General features: G+C 41.5%; 2 protein-coding genes across 7 annotated transcripts in view; one reads left to right on the forward strand and one right to left on the reverse strand.

Moving 5' to 3' along the window:
• The window catches only part of PSMA1 (proteasome 20S subunit alpha 1), a 30184-nt gene extending 28734 nt beyond the window's left edge, over positions 1-1450 (reverse strand). Inside the window, exons 1-2 of one of the 3 annotated variants that reach the window (XM_035550097.1) lie at positions 1389-1450; positions 558-644 (exon numbers count right to left, since the gene is read on the reverse strand). The gene's annotated coding sequence lies outside the window, so the exon portion shown is untranslated. Of the gene's footprint in view, positions 1-557; positions 645-939; positions 1287-1388 lie in introns of those variants that run through there. The other 2 variants (XM_035550095.1, XM_035550099.2) reach the window with 2 other exon arrangements.
• A 29-nt stretch (positions 1451-1479) lies between these two features.
• Positions 1480-20158, forward strand: part of PDE3B (phosphodiesterase 3B) — a 91590-nt gene continuing 72911 nt past the window's right edge. For 2 of the 4 annotated variants that reach the window (XR_007708319.1, XR_007708318.1), the window contains exon 1: positions 1622-2807. Coding sequence is in view for 2 of the 4 variants with exons in the window: in XM_035550092.2 (XP_035405985.1) it covers positions 1833-2807 (975 nt within the window). In the remaining 2 variants the exon portion in view is untranslated. Of the gene's footprint in view, positions 2808-20158 lie in introns of all 4 variants that reach the window. The other 2 variants (XM_035550092.2, XM_050710918.1) reach the window with 2 other exon arrangements.

The raw sequence follows: 20158 nt of genomic DNA on the forward strand, positions 1-20158 counted from the left end.
AGAGCTATGCAAAATAGCAAGATTTATCTCAGCCTTGAAAACATTCACATATACACTTGATTGCAGGCTAACTGGTGCCAATAATGTGTGAATAAAAGTAAATGCAGGATTATTATCCCAAAAGGAAATTCACATACTCTATTTTGAAAACTTTTAAACCAGGAAACTGTACAATTATACTGGCTGTAAGCGTACCAAGACAGGACAGAATTCCTTTTTCTTTTTTTTTGGGAAAGCGCGTAGGAGGTATTTCTAACAGAGGGAGGCCTGTGACGGCACTGAAGTTCCGCTGATTTGCCTTTTGAAATACAAACCACTACTTATTTCCAACTTCTTACGTACAGAAGTTACTCTGTTTGTCACTGCACATTGTACTCGCTGTCAGTGATCACGCTGGATGAGTTCTGCACATCGCAGCCCTTAGGCCCGGACCCTGCAGCTTCCTGTTACACCGCAACTTCAGCGCTGCTCGCAGGCAGCAAACTGCACGCACGGACGCTCAGCCGCTTCCACAGCCTGGTTCAGCAAGCCAGCAGAAAGCGCCATGTGGGACTTACCTGGTCTGATCTCTGGACCGACTTACGCCAAGCAGCACAGCACTGTGTGGAAACGTGTCCCAAAGGGCACTGCAAGCAACGAAGGGGCTAAAGATGCAGAGTTACAATCAGAATGTTAAAAGCCCTAAGCAGTTACACTTAAGGAAAACGAACGAGCAGGATGGATGAGCCGAAGAGCTGTGCAAAAAGCCCACCAGCTGCCTGTCTTCGCTTACTGCGGCCCAAGCGCCGCTAACAGCCTGGTCCAAACCGACGGCTGTACTCCGCTCCAGAGGGGTTAGCTGTAAAAAGGATCAAACCTAGGCTGGAGACGGGGTCTGACCTGCAAGCTCACTTAACGAGGACTGAAAAAAGCGCAGAAAGCTCCTCTACTCGTACTCACTTTTCGTGTGCTTAAAGAACCAGACGGTCCTTACAAGGCAAACACTTTGCTATTCTTTGCATGCCGCAAAGCAACGTTCGCGGGGTGCCTCAGAGAGCCCCCCAAGCTCTTCTCAGCGGCTCGCCCAGCCAGCGCCGCTGCCGCGGGGCGGGTTTGTGGGACCTGCCTCAGGCAGCTTTCCTCAGAGCTTCCCGGAGCCGGGACGCTGCCGGGTTCGGGTTCGGGCTCCTCCGCTCCTCGCCGGCCGGGGCGGGACGGGGCCCGGGCGGCCGCCTCAGGGCGGGCGGCGGGAAGGGCGCGAGCCGCAGCCCCGGGGACGGCGCCTCAGCGGCCGCTCGGCTCGCGCCGGGCGGGCGGGTGCGGGCACACACACACGGGCGCGCGCCTGCCTCGCCCGGCCCCTCCCGCCGTCCCCTCCCTTCGCGCTTCCCCCCCCCCGCCCCCGCTACCGTGCTGCCGTTAGCGCGTGGCAGTTAGCGCCCAACCGCTCCCGGAGCGCGTGCCGCCGCAGGGGCTTCCGCGCGCGCCGTGTGCAGCGCTGTGAGGGAGGGCGGCGGGCGGGCGGGCCGGGGCCGCGCTGAGGCCGTGCTGCCCCCGCCTCCCGCCCCCGCCGGGGCTTCGCCAGCGGCCGCTGCCGCCGGTGAGCGCTGGGAGGCGACAGCGAGCCCCTCCCGCTGGATCCGTTCGGGGGAGAGCGAGCGAGCGAGGCTCGTTACCTTTTCTCTCTTTCCCCGTCGCTCCTCCACCATGCTCCGGACGCCGCTGCCTGCGGAGGAGACGCCGCGGGTCAGCGCAGCGCCCCTCTCCTGAGGAGATGAGGGAGGCGCGGCCGGGCCGGAGCTAGCGCGACCCGCGCCTTGCCCCGTCCTGTCCCTCCCGCCGCCCCGACCACCATGAGGGACGAGAGGGAAGCCGCCGCCGCCGCCTCCCGCCCCGGCCCCGGCCGAGCCCCGCAGCACTGCCAGCAGCCGGACGGCGGCGCGGAGAGCCTGCGGAACGGCTACGTGAGGAGCTGCGCGACCCCCCTGCGGCAGGACCCCCCGAGAAGCTTCCTTTCGCTGCTGCTGCTCCCCGCCGCCGCCTCCTCCTCCTCCTCCTCCTGCTGCCGGGCTCTGCTCAGCCTGGCCGCCCTGGCCGCCCTCGTGCTCTCGCTGCTGGCGCTCCCGGGCCGGGGCAGCGCCGGGGGCCAGCAGGACGGGAGCAGCTGGCGGAGTCCCCGGCCTCTGCACGCCTTGCTGAGCCTCTCCCGCTGCCTCAGCCCGCTCTTCAGCATCGCCTGCGCCTTCTTCTTCCTCACCTGCCACCTAGCCCGTGGCGGAGCGACCCGCTGGTGGCTGCTGGCGCTTCCCGTGTGCTGCTACTCGGGGGACTTCGTGGCGCTGCAGTGGCTGCTGCCCCCCGCGGGGCGCCAAGAGGAGCCCCGAGCCCCCAGCGAGCCGCAGATGGTGGCCGGCAGGCTGCTGACGGTGCTGGGCTCGGTGGCGGCGCTGACCCTGCTGCAGAGCTCCCTGAAGCTCCGCCGGAGCCTCCTCGTCTTGCTCTTCTCCAGCCTGGTGTGGCTGGTGTCGCTCGGCAGCCTCCACTCGCTGCCCCCGGCCCTCCGCCCGCTGCTGGCCGGCTCTGTCGGGGCGGCGGGCTGCCTCCTAGCCCTCTGCGGCGGCGAGCGCGGCGTCCTGGCGGCCCGGAGCCGGGCAGCGCATCAGCAGCATCACCACCACCCGCGGCTCCCCAGCGCGGAGGAAAAAGTGCCTGTGATCAGACCCAGGAGGAGATCGAGCTGCGTGTCCTTAGGGGAGACTTCGGCCAGCTACTACGGCAGCAGCAAAATGTTTCGGAGACCCTCGCTGCCTTGCATTTCCAGAGAGCAGGTAGGTTTCTCCGAAACTGCAGGGAGAAACTTTCCGAGGAGTGAGCGCCGCTCGCTTCGCCTAACCTCTCAGTGGGTGCGCGCTGGATGTCTGCTCGCTGTCAGACGCCCGTTAAAGAAATGGAGGAAAATAGTGGTTCCTTAGCGGGTCTTAATTTCTCAGCTTGGTTCTGCACAGCCGATGTAACCCTCCCTTTTGGTCTGTATGGAAGCTAAATCATACCAATGCATTTGCAATAGCATAGAGGGCTCGCTCGCTTTTCATACGACCTTAATTATTAAAGCGTAGCCCTTTTTCCTTAAACAAACAAACACCTTCAGCTATCAGCTACCTTGTTTCTTTTCCAAAGCCCAGCTCCACCACTTCTGGCAGACTTCACCAGAGAAAGAAACCACAGATTTCTAGCTGCTCGGCACTTCACTTTCTTCCCGCTTTCTGTCGACAAAAAGGTGCTAAAGAAAAACACAAAATCAGATTTTGAGGGATATTTTGTACCGATGTTTGGCAATGTTTGAGTGGCAGGCGTCCTTCTGCCTTGCAGATTACGGTCTCTCGTTTCTCTCTCTCCCTCTTAACCATCTCTTCCTCGCTCCAAATAACTTAACATTAGGTTGGGGTTGATTGGATTTAAGCAACTACTTTTTTTTTTTTTTTTTTTTTTTTACTGAAGAGAGAGCTGTTCAGTAGAGTCTGGAAAGATGCCCAAAACGTTCAGTTTTCTTGAATGGAACTCTGTTGGTTTCTCCCTCCTGGAAAACTTGTCAATGAGTCTTGTTTTTCGCAGCGCGAAGCCCCGTGTGGGGCCGGGTTTGTTTATGTTCGGTACATTGCACGTGAACTGCAGGACGCCGAGTGGTGTGCCGGCGGGATAACCAGCCCCTTATGGAGGGAGGATGAGGGGAGAGTTCGGAAGGAACATGCAAGCCAGCAGCTCCTGCAAGGGATGGTTGCCGCAGAGTCCCCCATCTCCCGCTGTTGTGGCTGAAATTCATGAATGCTAAATGCAAGTTTCTAACTCCACTTTGTCGTGTGTGCCATAACGCGCCTCTTGTGATCGACTGTGAAATAGGTCGGAGGAAACACGAGGTGAATCTGAACAAGCAGGGTGGTTTTTGAGCATGTCGTGCTCCACGTTTATGCAACAGAGTAAGACAGCAGTAATCGTTCTTTGCGTAAAAGGTTGAAATGCAAGTGTGCTGCAGCACGCTTCAGAAGTAACTCATTCAGTAAGTTTTTAAATTGTCAAGTGCAGACTATGAAATGAACGATAAATATTGTAATAGCAATTAAGATATGTAGGGAATATTGTGTTGTAATTTACTTTCTCTGCTCTGATCCCTTCTAGATAGCAAACGCTCTCTCTTTTTGTGTCATTTGTCTGCAGTATAAAAAAAACTCAGAAAATGCAATAACAGCTTTCATTAACCTTTCTAGATGATAAAAGATATTTGTTCTCATACAACTTACTAAATGCTTCCTTTGATATGCAGCTCACTTCCTAAAAAAGTATGTGTATATTTCAAGTTAAGGCATTTATTATTCTTTAAGTAACATCATAAATGTCAACCAGAACTAAATACATGGAATTTATTGGCAGTACTTAAATCATACGTGTTCATAATAAAATGCAACTGTTTGGTAGACTTCCAGAATTTGATATCTTCATTATCACCAGAAGTGAATAGAAACAACAAAGAGATCTAAAGTTCTTTATTTTCCTAATAGTCTATTACACTTTACAATAAATATTTGTGCTTTGTTAGCCATGGTTTAAATTGGATTCACAGATATACGTTCTATGCAGTATTTTATGAGCAGTTTTTATAAGGATAATACAGGCTAAATCCTCTGATCTCCTGTCTGACTTGGAGAGAGATCAGACATTGCAAAGCTGATAAAATGTCAACTGTTTGGGCTGGGGGTGGTGGCATGGGGTATAGCCTGTGACTTTATTTGAATAAACACTGTAAGGTCTTTATATTGCTTCCTTGAAACAGAAGGAAAATACACACTTAATGCTCTTCAGAGAGCATTTATTATGTGAACTTTCTTGAAAGATTGATTGAGTGTTTTGCAGATGTTTATTCAACATTGCAATGCTTCTTTTTCAATATTAGTATTTTAAGATAGTGAGTTTAATGAGCATTATTTGGAAGATCAGTGGAGTACAAGGAATGTGCGGCAAGTCCACCATGCCAAGAATACTTTGGTGAATGACAGTTAAGTAACTATTGTGATTATATTTGATGTGTTTTATCCAATTATTCGTGCACATTGAACCCCTGCAAGCAGGGACACACGAGAACAAAAAAGGCAGATGTAGATTTTAGTTACCCTGGGGAAAACAGAGAATGCTACTATTGACCTTAAGTTTCCGGTTACTTGTTGATTTGAAATTATGCCTGACTCTTGTCTAGTTAAAACTGTGAGAAAATAATTGTATTGGGTTGACTGTTTTTTCTTCACAAATAAGCTTAAGCTAACAATTGTCAGGGGTCTTTCCCCATGGGGAGCGGGAGAGTCAGCAGCTCCACGTATGCGCACCCAGCAGCGTGCACATGCTGGAAGCAGGTGGAGCTGTCACTGTTTTCTGGGACAGAGGTGGGAAGAGGCCCTGTGAGCATTATGCTGCAAGTGCTTTCTAATTTGAGCAATGTGTTTGTCATATTCAGAGTATTGCTTTCTGTACTTGAACAGCTATGGCAACTATAACACTGAAAGGTTGTTAAAATTTGTTCTTGCTTTTTATAGGAATGTCCATGCTTACTTAGCCACCAAAATCTACGAATTCATGCTGCATATGTTTTCTCTGCAGTATGCGTGGCTAGTGATGTTGTTTGGTGAGTGGGGGAGAAGTCTTGAGTGGATTCTATCTTTAAAATTTCATGCGAGTATACTTAAATGCCATTACCAAATATATAAATAGAAATACACATAGAACAGAAGAAAGCAATATGACTGAAATTGAGGCTAAAAATCATGCAAGTGCAGTGTCTTTTCTGACCTCTACTATATTAACAGGAAAAGTCCATGGAAATTCATATAATTTTAGCAGTACACAGGCTTTTTGAATCCTTACTTCAGTATTCTTCGACCTAGAGAAGAATTGCTTATTAGCAGTATGAGTGCAGTATTGATTGCTATACCATATTCTGTGTAGACAATGTCTTGATTACAAGTATTAATCAAATGCTAATGTCAGCTGTACCTACTGGTATCAAAGGGATTATCTTCATTGGCTGATGAATACTTACAACTCCGTTGCTTAATTTTATTTTTTTCCTGAAAGACAAATCAAGATTGGGAATCTTAAGGGTGTTTGTCAGATCTTTATACATAATATTCGTCTTGAAAAATCCTGTAGTAAAGCATTACTTTTCTTTAACAAGCTGGTGAATATGTATATGAGAGGGAATAACTATATATAGGACATTTTCTAAAATGTCCATTTTTCCTTGTAAAAGAATAGGCCTTCCTAATTATGCATAAGATATGTGTGTCCAAAACAGCCTGCAACTAGAGCTGACTTTTTTTTTTCCCTAACTCTCTGAGTATGTTCAAACAAGTAAAGAGGCTGAGATACTTCTTTGATAGACATTCGTGTTGCATTCTTAATTAAGGAGGAGTTGTCTTGTAATTAGGCTGGTGAATTGACCACCACCTCCTGCCGGTTTCAGTTTGTGGCTATCTTGTATATTTTATGCCTTACCTTAGGAAGGTAAGGATTTGATTTTGAGAATCTAAAATGTTTATGTAACTTGAAATTAATGCAGTTTGTCCTTTATGTAGACAATTTGTGTCTATTTCCTATTCTTACATTATATTTTGTCCTTAAGTACTGAGGCTATTAGCTTCCTAGTGGAGAAGGTACCTGTTGGTATGTATTTTACAGTGTCTTAAAGTTATTAAATTCTGATACTGCTTGCAGCCTTAGAAACCCGAACATCTTATTATTGGTTGCAGCCAATAATATGAAATGGAGCTCTTCTTGCTATGTACACAATTAGCCCTTTGCAACGTTCAGTAGTGGTTGCAGTGACCTCTGCCTAAAGTGCACCTGCATGTAAGGATTTGTTTCTGTTGTTACCAGAATCTTTGTATCTTTTGGGTTTTTATCCTCTGTCTTATGTGAAAAATCAGTGTAGAAAGGGTGTGTTGAGCTGTGAATGTGATCAGTTTCAATGGGAAGCAAGTGAGTGTTTGGAATATACAAAGAGAATGACTACATGGTGAAAGTGACAGTCTTCGGAAGCCATTTTTGCATCTGTATTTTGGATAAGTAAGATTATTTTTTTAGTTCTCTGTGGCCTTGAAAAATCTTTTGTGCTAGGTGAAATGAGAAGACTCCTAAGAAGTGTTGTAGCTTCTCTCTCTGTCTCTTTCTCTGTCTCTCTTTCTCCTCATTTTGTAGTTAGAGTCTTGAAGTATAATACCAGAAAGAAAGGCTGATTTGAGAATGGTCTGCCTATAGAGACCTGTAGAGAGAGGTTGGAGCTTAAGATGCCATCCTGTGCCAAAGCGATCACCAGGACCATAATGTGGTTCACAGAGAATGACAAAAAAATGCTGAGAGTGCAATTAAGAAGACTGACTGCTCTTAAGAACTCTGTTAGCTAAGTCCATTGTAAGCTGTTGTTTAGATACTCGAAACTTGATGGGAGTTTGTTTTGGGCAGAAGTAGTACACTAAAAAGGAGGGAACCGTGTTTGTAAGTTGTCAGTGTAGCAAAAGGGGTTAATTGTTTCTGCAGGTGTGACTTCCTGCAGAGAAGATGTAAAGAGAGAAGGGAAGGAAATCAAAGACAACTGCTGAGGAAATGATGGAGAAATTTGGAGGAAGTATTGCAGGTGGTGTATTACAGGAGTGACCAGAGTGCAAGTAGGAAAGAAGTGGAAGGAGCTGGAAGAGAAGTTTCCAAGAAATGAGAGATCAGCTGTGTCAAAGGGAACTAACAGGATAAACTGATGAAGTTCTAGTTTTCAGCTTTGACTTAGGAGATATTTTAAAATTATGCAAGAAAATTGTAAAGATGAGCGATAAAAGGTTCCCAGGAGAATCTCTAGAATGGGAAAAGAGGATGGCCTCCACACTGCAGTTCATGGACAGTATGTTCTGTGAGGTTAGATTTGAAAGGAATAAAAATTACAAGGTTGCAGGCATATTTTACTGAGGAAAAGACTCAACTCCTGTGCAAGCTATGTGCACACGTATATGCCTGGCAGTACCATCCTAATGGAAACACAATGGCCTTAGATTTTTCAAAGATATGAAATTCCAGCAAGCTTTATGGAAAAAGGTGGGTGGGAAGACCCTACGAAATGTGCTCTGACGTGGGGCAACTCTGCGGTATGAGCTGAACTCAAGGAATCCACATCAGTGTCTCCTATGTCATGAGTGAACACCACAAAATTTTTGTTAGTCTGCTCCTTATTTGACATTTGATAGGAAAATAATCCTTTTTTTAATGTCTTTTTTTTTTTCCCCTTCTGTTTTCCTTTTCTGATACCTAAGAAGTGAAAACTTTGCAGCCTTACCATCATTACCTTCTTCTATGAGGAATGATATGATTTAGCAATATAGGTATGTTGGTTTTTCTATATCCATGTTGGTAATAGTAATTGAAAAATATGCATGTGGCTTAATTTGGGATGAGTACTTTCAGTGTACCCAAACCACACAGTCTGCTCCCCCACCCCAGTGGAATTGTACCACAAGCCTGTGGCACACCTGCCTGTTTCCATCTGTTGTCAGTACAGCTTTATCAGCACGAGTTCATAAAATAGACTCTTCTGAAAGTGAGTGAAACTTAAGGCTTGCAGAGGGAAGTCTTATCAGTTTTACTGAAACAACAGCTTAAATATGAAACCTTGCACAGGCATTCTGGTATTAGTGTCTCTTTTAACCTTCATTATTGGTCATATTGTATTTTCTTTTGATTGGATTAAACCCTTTTAACAGGATGGGAGCTAAACTAAAGGCTAAAAAAGGCATTCTTACAGTAGACTCACTGTCCCCATCTTTAGCACGATTTTTGTTCCAGTGTGGCCTAAAATTAAAGGCTTATATACACATTCTGGATCTCTGGGTCACTGATTTTCTTAGTTTAATATTATAGATGCAGTTATAAACTATATTCATTTTTCTAAAACCATTTTTCCTAGGTACTCTTGGGTGACACCTGTTTCCCACTTCAGGAATCTTGTTCCTTCTGTCTGGCAGATTCTCATAAAGGAATTCTAAATCACTGGGTGCTCTAAGTTACTAACATAGGATAAGAAATACAGGTTAAGAACAGGTATCGGTGAGTTTTCTAGTACTTTTGGTTCTTCAGAACGGTTTAAATCCTTTCATGCAAATTGCTTGTACAAATAATGTTCTTCAGCATTTGATTACTGATAAACACTAATCCTCATGTTACCATTATTTTCTGTGTGAAATTTGTAGGGTGGCCAAGGAACTTTACAGTGCGTATACTTTACAGAAGTGGATGGCCTCTCAGCTGGGCTTGTAGCTTTGGAAGCTTTTGAATATGTAGTAACTTTTGTTGAGCTTTCTCTGAGGCAGGTATTGATTTCTGTATTTCCAGGACATTGTTAGTACTTAATAAAATTCAGTGTCATACAAGTAGTTTAATGACACTGACTCTAAAACGAAAGAAATGTATTTGAGAAGTCTGAAGTGATTGTCTTGATTGACATCTACAACAGCCTGCATTTCATCTGGTTTGCCATCTAAACAGTGTAATGTGTAAACACACTCACAGGTTCTTTGATATCCACTCCTGCAGTTCTGTAATCCTATACATAATCAGTCCATCAGAATTATTCTCATTGCAGAGTCTGAACTTCAATTTCAGTTCATTTAGGCTGCATTTTCTTAGACACGAGAGGCTACGGTCCCATGTGTGGGTAGCAAGGGAGGGAGATCAGTGTTAGAACCTGAAGGTGTGATGAGCACCTGGGAAAAGTTTAATTCCTGCTGTGCCTGTGAAATGCACTGCCCTGATGAATGGGCTCTGACTGGAAGACATAAAGGCACGTGAGCAGTTTTCCTCTTGAGTTGCTGGACCTGTGAGATGCAGGCTTTAATCACCCAAGGAAAGCTGAACGTTGATCTGCATTATACTGCTCCCTCTGAGACTGTACATACAGAAATGCACTGAAACAGAGGTACGTCTACTGTGAGATGCTGGTTACAGCCTGGGGTAAACAAGCGTATACATTCATCAGTTGAGGGGCTTTGCTCTTCCCAGTGTGTCAGTAGAGCAGTATGTTTCATATCTTAACTAGAAAACACAAACAACTTTGTGGTATTGACCCCACATTTGCCCCATTTTTGTCCTTTTTTCAACCTGCTGGTTTTTTCTGGGCAACATACCATTCATTTGGGGATTACCGAAGTGTTCTTGAAAAGCAAATTTCAAATGGAAAAAATAGAATTACAATGAGGGAACTTCAATTGGTTATGCACATAGATGTTTGTTAGCATCTTCTAGGTTTTTTTATTTTATTTTTAATAATAAAAAGCTAAGCAATGTTACTTAGGATCTTTCCAATGAATTAAAGAAATGTAGCCTGTCTAGATGAAGTTAAGATGAGTGATTACCATGATGTAAATAACAAATAACAACATTGTGCTGTTATGGCAAAGCATAGTTGAAAGTATTTTGAAGACAGGCATCTGTTCACTTATTTTATGTAGTTATAGGAAAATATTAATTAGAGTCTATCTTGGAGTTACTTGTTATTCTTTTATTCATTACAGCAGAATGCTTCTATGCTGTGGTAATACTGTAAATCTGTTTTTTCCTTCTATTTGGAGTTTCTGGTGAACAAATTTGCTTAGGAAGATTTTGGAACAGCTGTTGAGTTAATGACCAATATTCTTGTTGGTTTTAATTTTATTTATGTCTCATGACTAGCAGCACTTTTGTTCAATGACAAAATTTTTGAAGAAGCTTGAAAATAATAGGTTTGCATGTGACTTTATGATGTCGGGGAGGAAATAAGACATGAGTAGATGAGCAGAGGCAGACACTGGCTATTGCTTTTAAGGTTAGCCTATGTTTTCAGACCCTCTGAGACAATGGTCATCACGTCAAAGACATCTGCAGAATGTTCTGAAGAAAATAGCACTTCAGCCTGTGTGAAGGATAAAGATTCTTATTGAGGGTAAAAATCAGAACTAAGATGCTGAAGTTGAACAGTCTTGGTAAAACCAAGTAAAACTGTGTTTACATATGAAGTGTAACATTGTTAAGATTATTAAGGATAAAAAATTCAGGACAAATTAATTTGGAATCTAGTGTTGTATCTGGAAATAACAAGTTGATACCTTGTTTGAATTTGTGAGGAAAGACTCATACAGCTTTGGAAATAATGCAAACTGTTTCATATAATAGAGAGATGCAATTTCAGAACTAATAGCAAGTCAATATAACTTCAGTAATGCACGTATCACAGTTCTCCATTAAGTAACAAAGGTGTAATTTTTCTAGTATGAGCCTAGCTGCTGTTAAAATTTCATTGCTAAAGATTCATAAGTCTTCCATACTTGCCTTACCATTTGTTCTGGTAGGAAGCTCTCTAGAGTCTGCACAGAGCACATTAGCTTTCAAATGGAAAAGAACATGTGTTTTACAGTGTTTAAGGAATGAGATTACAGTCCTCACTTGTTAAAAATTCACAGGGTTTAATGTAATTTATAACTTCAGCTCTCTAGCTGTAGGTGTTAACAATCTCAAATGAATGCATTATTAAAGCTATGTTCCTTCCTCCTACCTGATGATGGACAGGGTTGGTGTGCGTTTAAAAGGTACATCTTTGTTTTAAATTAACTTGGCCTTGAAAGTACAAGAAAAATAGTATTCCAGAAGATTAATGTTCAATAGTAAATTGCTTGCTTGCTTGTCTGTCTTTGTAATTCCATTTTTCCTTACCATTCCCTGTCCTTAGCTGTTCCTAATTTTGCCATCATTTTAATACCTCTTCTCACCAGTGTGTTCTCCTTCTGCACATTACAAGACCAGTAACTTAACTTTATGCGAAATTACAGGTATCTTTCAGCAAAGACATAAAAATGTCCTGACTGGAAACATTTTCACTTTTTTTAGAAATCTTTCAAGCAAACTATTAAAAAAAAAAAAAAAAAAGCAGAACATTTGGTAACGCAATTAATTGAACAGAAAAAATAAGTATTTCTTTGCATTTACAACATAAAAATGTTTCTAGAATCCCTTACATGAATACTGTATAAATGTCTATGAATGAAAAATGAGAAATAAGTAGACCGCATTTGAAAAGGCGTGTATATTTCTTTTTGATATACTCATACAGACCGTATCTTTTATCTTGATCTTCTGCAGTATTGTGAGGTTCTTTTTTTTTTCATTTTGTTCCTTTAGTTCTTTAAGTTACAAGCAAGGTGTTCACTCGCCTGCTTCATTTTCTATAAACATAACTGCAATTCTTTTTGTGAAATGTGAGCTGTTAGTATGTAGACTTCTGTAGCTGCGAGCTTATTCTTTGCTACTCGGATAGAGTCTGTACCTCTTCAGTAGTTGCAAAGCTGAAAATAATCTTCCATTTATTTTTTTGGATAGACAGGACAGAGGTTTTCTAAGTTTTATTTGGAGAGCACTAAGCATGTAGCCATCTTGCTTATGGTTTGCCCCTTTCCTAGTGTAAGCAAGCGAAGAGAGCAAAGTAGGAGTAGTATTGGATTGGGTGCTGTAGCTGTTGCAAGAGTAGCTGGCTGACTAGTGACAACAGGGAAGGAATTGTGCCTCAAAAAATATTTACTGAACATCTTACTCCCTTCATTTCACCTCCACTCAAAAACAAAGGCAAAGAATTAGAGGATTTGTATCCTTCAAAATCCCTCCTGCACTGTTTGAGTGCTGTAAGAAAGCTTTGCCTGATCTTTATGATACTGAAGTTCATATATGAATTTGAGATGTTACATTCTGATTACAGCTTGGGTTGTAACAGGATCAGTAGGAGCAGAGAAATATTTTCTGTCCTGAGTCTTGAATTCTATTTGCCTCCACAGGGCAACCAAATTAAGCTGAACTTTTGCAGAACTTATTTTTAAAAGAGATTCTGAACTTTATTTCCAGTTTCTCAGTAATACTTTAGCTCAGTGTGTCTGCTAGACTCCCAGCTGTGTCCCAGGTCTTTCTTTTTCTTCCTGTCATCTCTGTTCCACTTTTTGAGTTGTTCTGCAGTGGTATCCCTGCCGACTTCAGGAAGAGGCATAAGCTGAGAAAAGCCAGAGTCAAGAAGAACTGTGAGTTCCCTGTATCTGTCTTGTCACAAATGTCATCCGTGGACAGAGCTGTATTTTCTTCTTTTGTCACGGGCAAAGTATGGCAGGAGGCAGAGCTGGAGAAAATGTATCTCATGGTGGTACCTCCTGTAGCTTGTGGATTGTTACAAAGCATGGAACAGTTCTGCCTGTTGCAAAATTCACTGGATCATTAGTGATTGGATAGACTTCCAAGGCTATCTGAAGGCTCACAGAGGCTAGCCCTCTCTGCAGGATGGCTGTTTTATACATCAGTGACATGACTGAAATGGTGAGGTCATTTGGTGCCTATTTAGATATGAGCCATATTTTGTGCCTTCTGAAAGACCTCGTCTGTGGATGTTCCTCTGTTTGGTTCTAATCCAGACAGCTAAAAACTCATTTTATCAAAGACATCCGATACAACCATTATGTTACTTTTGTAAAAATCTTCCTGAGCCTTGAGTCCCATAACCTAAAGCCACCAAGTGCCATTAAAAATACACTTTGAAGAACTAAGAGAAAATTGTTTTCAACGGTTCTCAGTTTGGAGATGAGATTTTTCTCAGGGCTCTCTGATCTCTTGTTGAATAGAGTAGGTGTGGGAATCCTTTGGATCCCAGGATCCAAACAGCCCAGCAAGGTTAGTCTCACTGGTTTCTGCTGGCTTGCTGTTTCTCCATTCAATTGAATAAAAATGTTTATTGGTGAAGAAAATATTTCTTTCCTTGTCATATTTTTTCCTCTTCCTTCCTATCTGCTATACTGGTGCTGCGACATCAGAACAAAGAGGAATGCAGGTGTGTGGGAAGAAACTTAGAAGTGATGCAGTGGGAAACTATACTAATAGGGTAGGAAAGCCTGCTGGCTGAAACATCTCTGTTCAGAGAAAAATGTCAGTGGGAGGCTAACAAGTAGTTAATTGCTAACTAAGCCTCAGCATTGATTATATCGTGTAAACATGGTGGCCCTTTCTGTTTCTTCTTTTCTAGATAAGTATGGTTGCCAGTGCATACCAGCATCCCGTTTTTCAGAGCTCTGTCGGGACGGTCATTTGTCTGTACACTTGGGCTTCTTGCCCTAACACTTTATTTGTGTGATATGGATAAATTGTGATGAGATGTGAGCAAGAAGGCCTCCTGAGAAACTGGAGAATCTGATGAATTTGAAAGATTGAGATTATTTCCTGTTATTGGAAAATCAGGACTATTTTGGAGTTCCTTTCAGAGTAGTTCTAGCTTGGTGTGAACCCAGCCTTTTTGAAAAAATCAATAGACAGTCACTAGCTTGGTCTCTCCTTGCACCTTGACATTTCTGGATACCTAGTTCTCTTTTAGTGGTCAGGAAGCCGCTGTGACAGGTCGTTCTGGTGGCTGTCATCTGTCTGTTTCAAAATGCTTCAGGGGATTTCCCACTTAAAATTGCTTTGAGTACATCAATCAGTGAAGGCGGGAGGCTTTTTTTTAATCAATAAATTTCACATGCATTTTGCCTTTATGAAGCATTGCTTAGAGTTTTTAATAGAAAATTACGACCTTTATCTTTCCTTTTTGCTTTCTTTGTGCTGCACGATTATTCCAGAGTACAGAAAAACAGTTAAGTTTGACACCAGATAAGCACCACTGTCAGCACGCAACAGCTCTGTGCTGGAAATAGTTTGTTGCATATTTATTTGTGCCCTGAAGTGGCCAAATTCAAATTCACATTTAAAAATAAACCCTAAAATTATCTAAATTGTTTTGTGCAGCATATTGTCAGACAGGCCAGTGCTTGTGCTTTTTGATTAACATCTTAGGTTTTATTTTATTTTTTATTTGCTCTAGGATCTGCAGGTCCTCTGGAAGATAGCTCATTGATGATGAGGCCAATGCCTTCTGCACTTTTTGTTAAATTAAAATGTTATTTTTCTTTTCCTGTGTGTATACAGTTACCATTTCTTTGGTACATTTTTAAAGCATGCTCCCGATTGATATATGAATACGCATCTATTTTAAGCAAATGAGAAGTAAATTTGATATTTGTATCTAACGTGTTTTTGGTGTTGTGTAAAATCAGGAAAATTCTGGAGCTAGAAAATTAAAATCAGAGGCATAGATAATTTGATATTTTAAGTAAAATCTGCAGGTATTTAAACTTCTGTACATCTAATTTGTAGCAGAGGCTTTCAGTAGTTTTCCTGCATTTTTGTTTTAAATGCAAATAATAACTTTATTTTTTAAATTTTAGATGGTTTCTTTTTCATGTTTTCCTCCTCCGTTAAAAAGAAAGTGCAGCATAGACAGTTGTTGCCAAGGTGTGATACAGTTAAAAACACATTCGTAAAAGGTTGCTGTAAGAGCTGATTTCCAGATACGATAGGTTAGCTGTCGAGATGCTAGTCAAGGGTTAAGCTCAGTGTGTTTGGCTGGCTGCTGAGTGAAACAGGATGCAGTGACTACATTGTCAGACTGCTGGTGTGAGTGCAAACAGATGAGGAAATGCTGGATCAGGCACTTCAGCAACTTGGGCTGTAACCGAGGAAACCGCTTGCGTCATACTTGCCAGCAATTAGCTTACAGTTCTTTTCTTTTTGATAGTGTTGCAAGCTGAACTCAACTGTTACAAAGGAAAAGACTGGCTTCATCTCGAACTGTTAGGTTGCGGCTGAGGCCATGGCGCTCATACGACATTGCAAGTGTAACTTAGGATAATTTGAAATTATCAAAACTCTCGAGCTCGCCTCTGCAAAGAACATTGCAGTTGTACTTGGTTCTGAAAGATGTGCAGTCATTTTTTTCTTGTTTGTGAGAAAGTGATCGTTCCTAGCTACCAAAATTAAGTACTGTGCAAGGCTCACCAATGCCTCCAATTATCACCGCCATTTCTAGCACTTACTCTGAAGTATTCTTGTGTGTGCTGCAATGTTACATATTAAAATTTATTTTTCAAAATAGGTGCTACCTGAGGTTTAACCTCTGAAGTAAGGGATTCTCTTTCTACATACTGCTTTTTCTTTGTTGATTAAAATTCAGCAACTTTTAGTGGTGTTTAAAGCAGTGGGTGCTTTGTCTCAGAAAGTCAGCACTTCTTTTGCATTTCACTTAAAAACTGTGGACAAGTTCACAACTACTGATTTAACACTAATGTATGTTTTAAATATGAGTATTGCCTTATTGGCTAGCTATGGCTAGTTACTTTTTAGAGGAAAATCATATAGTGAGTATACTAAGCCAAGAGTGTTTGTCACCGTCTTTACCTTTGTTGCTGTTGCTTTTTGTTACTTGAATAAACTTAGATGTTAGCAAACTACTGCTGTAGTACATAGTTGCGGGCTGAACCTGTTAGAATGTCAAGGTTAGTACACAATACAAATATTCCTGTGTTTGTATGAAGGTTAAAAAGTTAGTATCTTTTAAATGTTTGAACACTAGGATTTTCAAATTATTTTTGAAAGAAGCTGTTCCTATTAAAAAAATAAAAAACACAACTTGTTGAAAAATAACATTGACAGATCAGCAGCTAATGCTGTGTCAGTATTTGAAGTGTAAACTGAAAGCTATTAAAAAAAAAAAAAAACACAAAAAACTTGAATGCAAGGCACGGAAAGACTGCTATGTGTATCTGTGGTTCTGTGCATTTGCGATAGATTAACTTTGCTTTGAGAGCCTAGCAGCACATATTTGTGTGTGTGTGTGGGGGGGCGGAACGGGATGGGACATTTTTCACACTGAATGCAAGTGCCATTTGTAGTTAGCTGGCCATTCGTATTGCATTCCAAGTGGGGACCACAGTCTGCCTTGCCAGGGATTGCTCTTTGTTATCTCTTCATCGTTATTATTATTTTAAAATAAATATAAGGTTAGGGTGGGTGGAGGTGGTTAAAGCACTGAGATGTCATTCTAAATGAAGGACAACTGTTTCTGCTGTCCATTCAAAATCACTTGGGTGACTTGTCTAGCCTTACTAACACATGTCATTGCATGTAGTCGCTGCTTGGTATGTGCTTTATGTGGTGTGCTTTCATTTTAGCTCAACTGCAAGTTAGGAAGTTTTTCCATTGAAGTTAGTACTGGGATTTAAATCTAGATGGTTAATAAATGGTTAATGTAGGTGCTAATAAAAACAGTGTCTGGAAGTCTGAAATTTATGTGAATTTTGTCCCTAATTCTATTTATTGCTTCAATTCCTGACAGTAAAATGGAAATTATGGTGTCGACAGATCACAGTTGGTTCTGTGATTGTATGCTTTGTAACTTTGCCATTTATTTAGGTGAATGCCTGCAAGTTATGCAATACATCACACATATTGAATATTATGTCTTATCCTCATTTAGTATTTTTGCCCTGTAAGCCTTGTCAGTCTTTTTCAATGAAGATTCTCATCCTTGTTTTTCTGCACAACTTCTAATATTCTTTAATTATTTGAATTTAATCTTCATTCTAGTACTTGCTAGTTATTTTCAAAGTGTTTTTATGAACTGACAATATTCAGTTGTTGTTTCCTGAATTTCATATTCTCAGCCAGACTGTTTGGCATACATGCACGTTTCAAAAGGTAAGTCTGTAATAAAAGATGCAACAGCAGTAGGAGTAGGACACTATTTGGTATTTAGTCTTGCAGGCCTTATAGTAAGGGACCATGTTTTTTCAGCAAAGTCTGTGAAGTTCCATGTGATTCATGGGAAAATATTTGTTTTGTATATGTTGTGGTCTCCTGACTTGATAAGTCAACTTGTCTCATACTGTATGTTCTGCAGCTTTTAGAACCAGACGTGTAGGGGGGTGCTATGAAAGAAAAGGCTTGCTTCCATCTTACTGTGATCATGAGGCAAGCAAATCCATAACCAGGTCTTTGAAACTCTTACACTATGCAGTAGTTTGTAGAAAATCCACTGAAAACACCAAGGAGGTGGCTGATAGTGCATTATTTCTTTATGTATGTAGCTAAAATGGCTAGCTGTCAGATCACCTAGAGTAGAGTTGTGTGTGTCAGGAATATTTTCATGCTTTTCAGAGCAATACAAAGGGGTTTTTCTTCATTTTGTTTTCTGATATCACAGTTATGTTCTTAAATGATCATTAGAATCACCTAAGATGATGATTATTATTATTTTTAATATTGTTATTCCCATTGTCTAATTTGAATAGTTTTCTTTCAGGCCTTTTTGTTTTCAAGCCATCTTTGCCAGTTACACAGCCTTGTCTCAATTATTACAGGCAATAGAGATAGTGATGTAGAACTACTACTCTTCATCAGCTCCTTTTCCCCAATGTTAAAATATCCTTGTTTCCTCTGAGTAGGAAGTTTCTCTACAGCTCCACCCCTAGGAAATCCCAAGTTCATCCTGCAATTAAACCAGTTACTGGGCTCCTTTTTTTTTTTTTTTTTCCTCAGGGTGAAACCTAGGGGAAAATAAAGGGAAACATGTCTTTGGTGTTTCTGGGAAAAAAAATAATCCTGGCATGTCACAAGTTTTCCTTTCCTATTTTGTGATTTTCAACGCTTATTTATTGTGTCTGTCCAAGTAACTCTTTCCCAATTTCTTCAGTGTCAGGCTTCACCTCAATCTGTTGGTATCCACATAGAATTTGAGTCCTTAATTCATCAATATAACTTATCAGTTGACTAAAATGCTGTGGAACAGAGAGCTTGTTTCTCATTCTCATTGCCTTAGATGACAGTTGCAGGTGGTCTTTCTCGAACTTCATATCCCACTAATCTTCTCCTGGGATACTAATTTTATTTAAATAAATAAACCTGATTTAAAATGTTGTTCTTGGTGTATGGCAGCTATTTAGAGGAAATGTTTGCTAAGATGTACTTTGGAGGCAGGGATATCAATGGCTTTTAAGGTCAAGTAATATCACTAACTGTTCCATACCTTTTGTATTTGTCTCTGTTATCTTCTTTTAGCAAGCCTTCCTAATTGTTTTTTCACACTTTGATTTTATTTTTTGTTTCCCTTTAACTCTTTTCTGCTGATAACACCACCAGCAGAATTAACTAAAGTGTATGGTTCAACAGCAACTTCTTGTCTGGGAGGTACAATTGCAGTGCATGTTGTAAACAAAATTTTGAGCTCTGGTGTTAGAACATCTTAATGATATATATACATACATATATTATGCTAAGAACTATATTAAATTTATATCAATCTTTACGTAGCCATTAAATATATATATATATATATATATATTTTACACACACACACCTTTAGACATATCCTTTCTAATCTGAACATCCCTACTCAACTATTGCAATTGCCTGAGTGCTTCATAGTGGTTCCACTGATGGGAGTGCTCCTTCCCAGCGCTATCTGCTTATTCCTGCCCTGGCCCCATCCCCCTCTGTGCTGACACAAGCATTCATGAGACTACGCAGTGAACTAAAGTGGGGAACTAATCCATGTTAAAAGTAATCAGTTCTTTTTGTAGTTCCTTGCCATGTGTCTGCGTGAATGCTTTTGCTGCATAAGGAGGGAGTGACACGGGTTGGGAATGAGCAGCTGGGGGAGGGCAGGACTGCTCCTCTATTGTGGAGATGCCAAGTCAAGCTGATTTAAGGCAACTAATGGCAATGCAGTGTAAAGAATGGATGTGTTAGAACTTCCCACCAAATAGTTCAGAATAACATCCCCTCACCCCCAAAAACTTCTATGTTTTCTCTGTGTCTTGATTGAACTCCATGTTCTGCATTTTTCTGCTTGAAGTGAAAGGAAGAGGAAGCTTCAGTATTGGATAGCTGGAATATGGCTAACAGGTACTTAAAATGTAAGATATTAAGCAACTGCTGTCATGTGTGGTACCAGGTTTGCCATATATAAAATACACATGAAGTCCCTGAATGTAAAGGTGTAATTTAGATATCTTAGTTAGCCAGAGGGTTCTTTTGGAAAACAATTTAGGATTGTGTGGTAACAGACAGAATTGTACCACATTTGCAGGTGAGACCAGAACTAATTGGCAAAGGACGCATGTTAAGCCAGATTCTTTCTCATACCTGGGTATTTGGCTCTCATTTATAACAGTGTTTTAACGTTGTTAAGTTTATATGAAAAACCTTTGTTATTTTCAGAGTGAATTAAAAT

This window comes from Cygnus atratus, chromosome 5, assembly GCF_013377495.2.
Source record: "Cygnus atratus isolate AKBS03 ecotype Queensland, Australia chromosome 5, CAtr_DNAZoo_HiC_assembly, whole genome shotgun sequence".
In the NCBI taxonomy this organism is placed as follows: domain Eukaryota; kingdom Metazoa; phylum Chordata; class Aves; order Anseriformes; family Anatidae; genus Cygnus; species Cygnus atratus.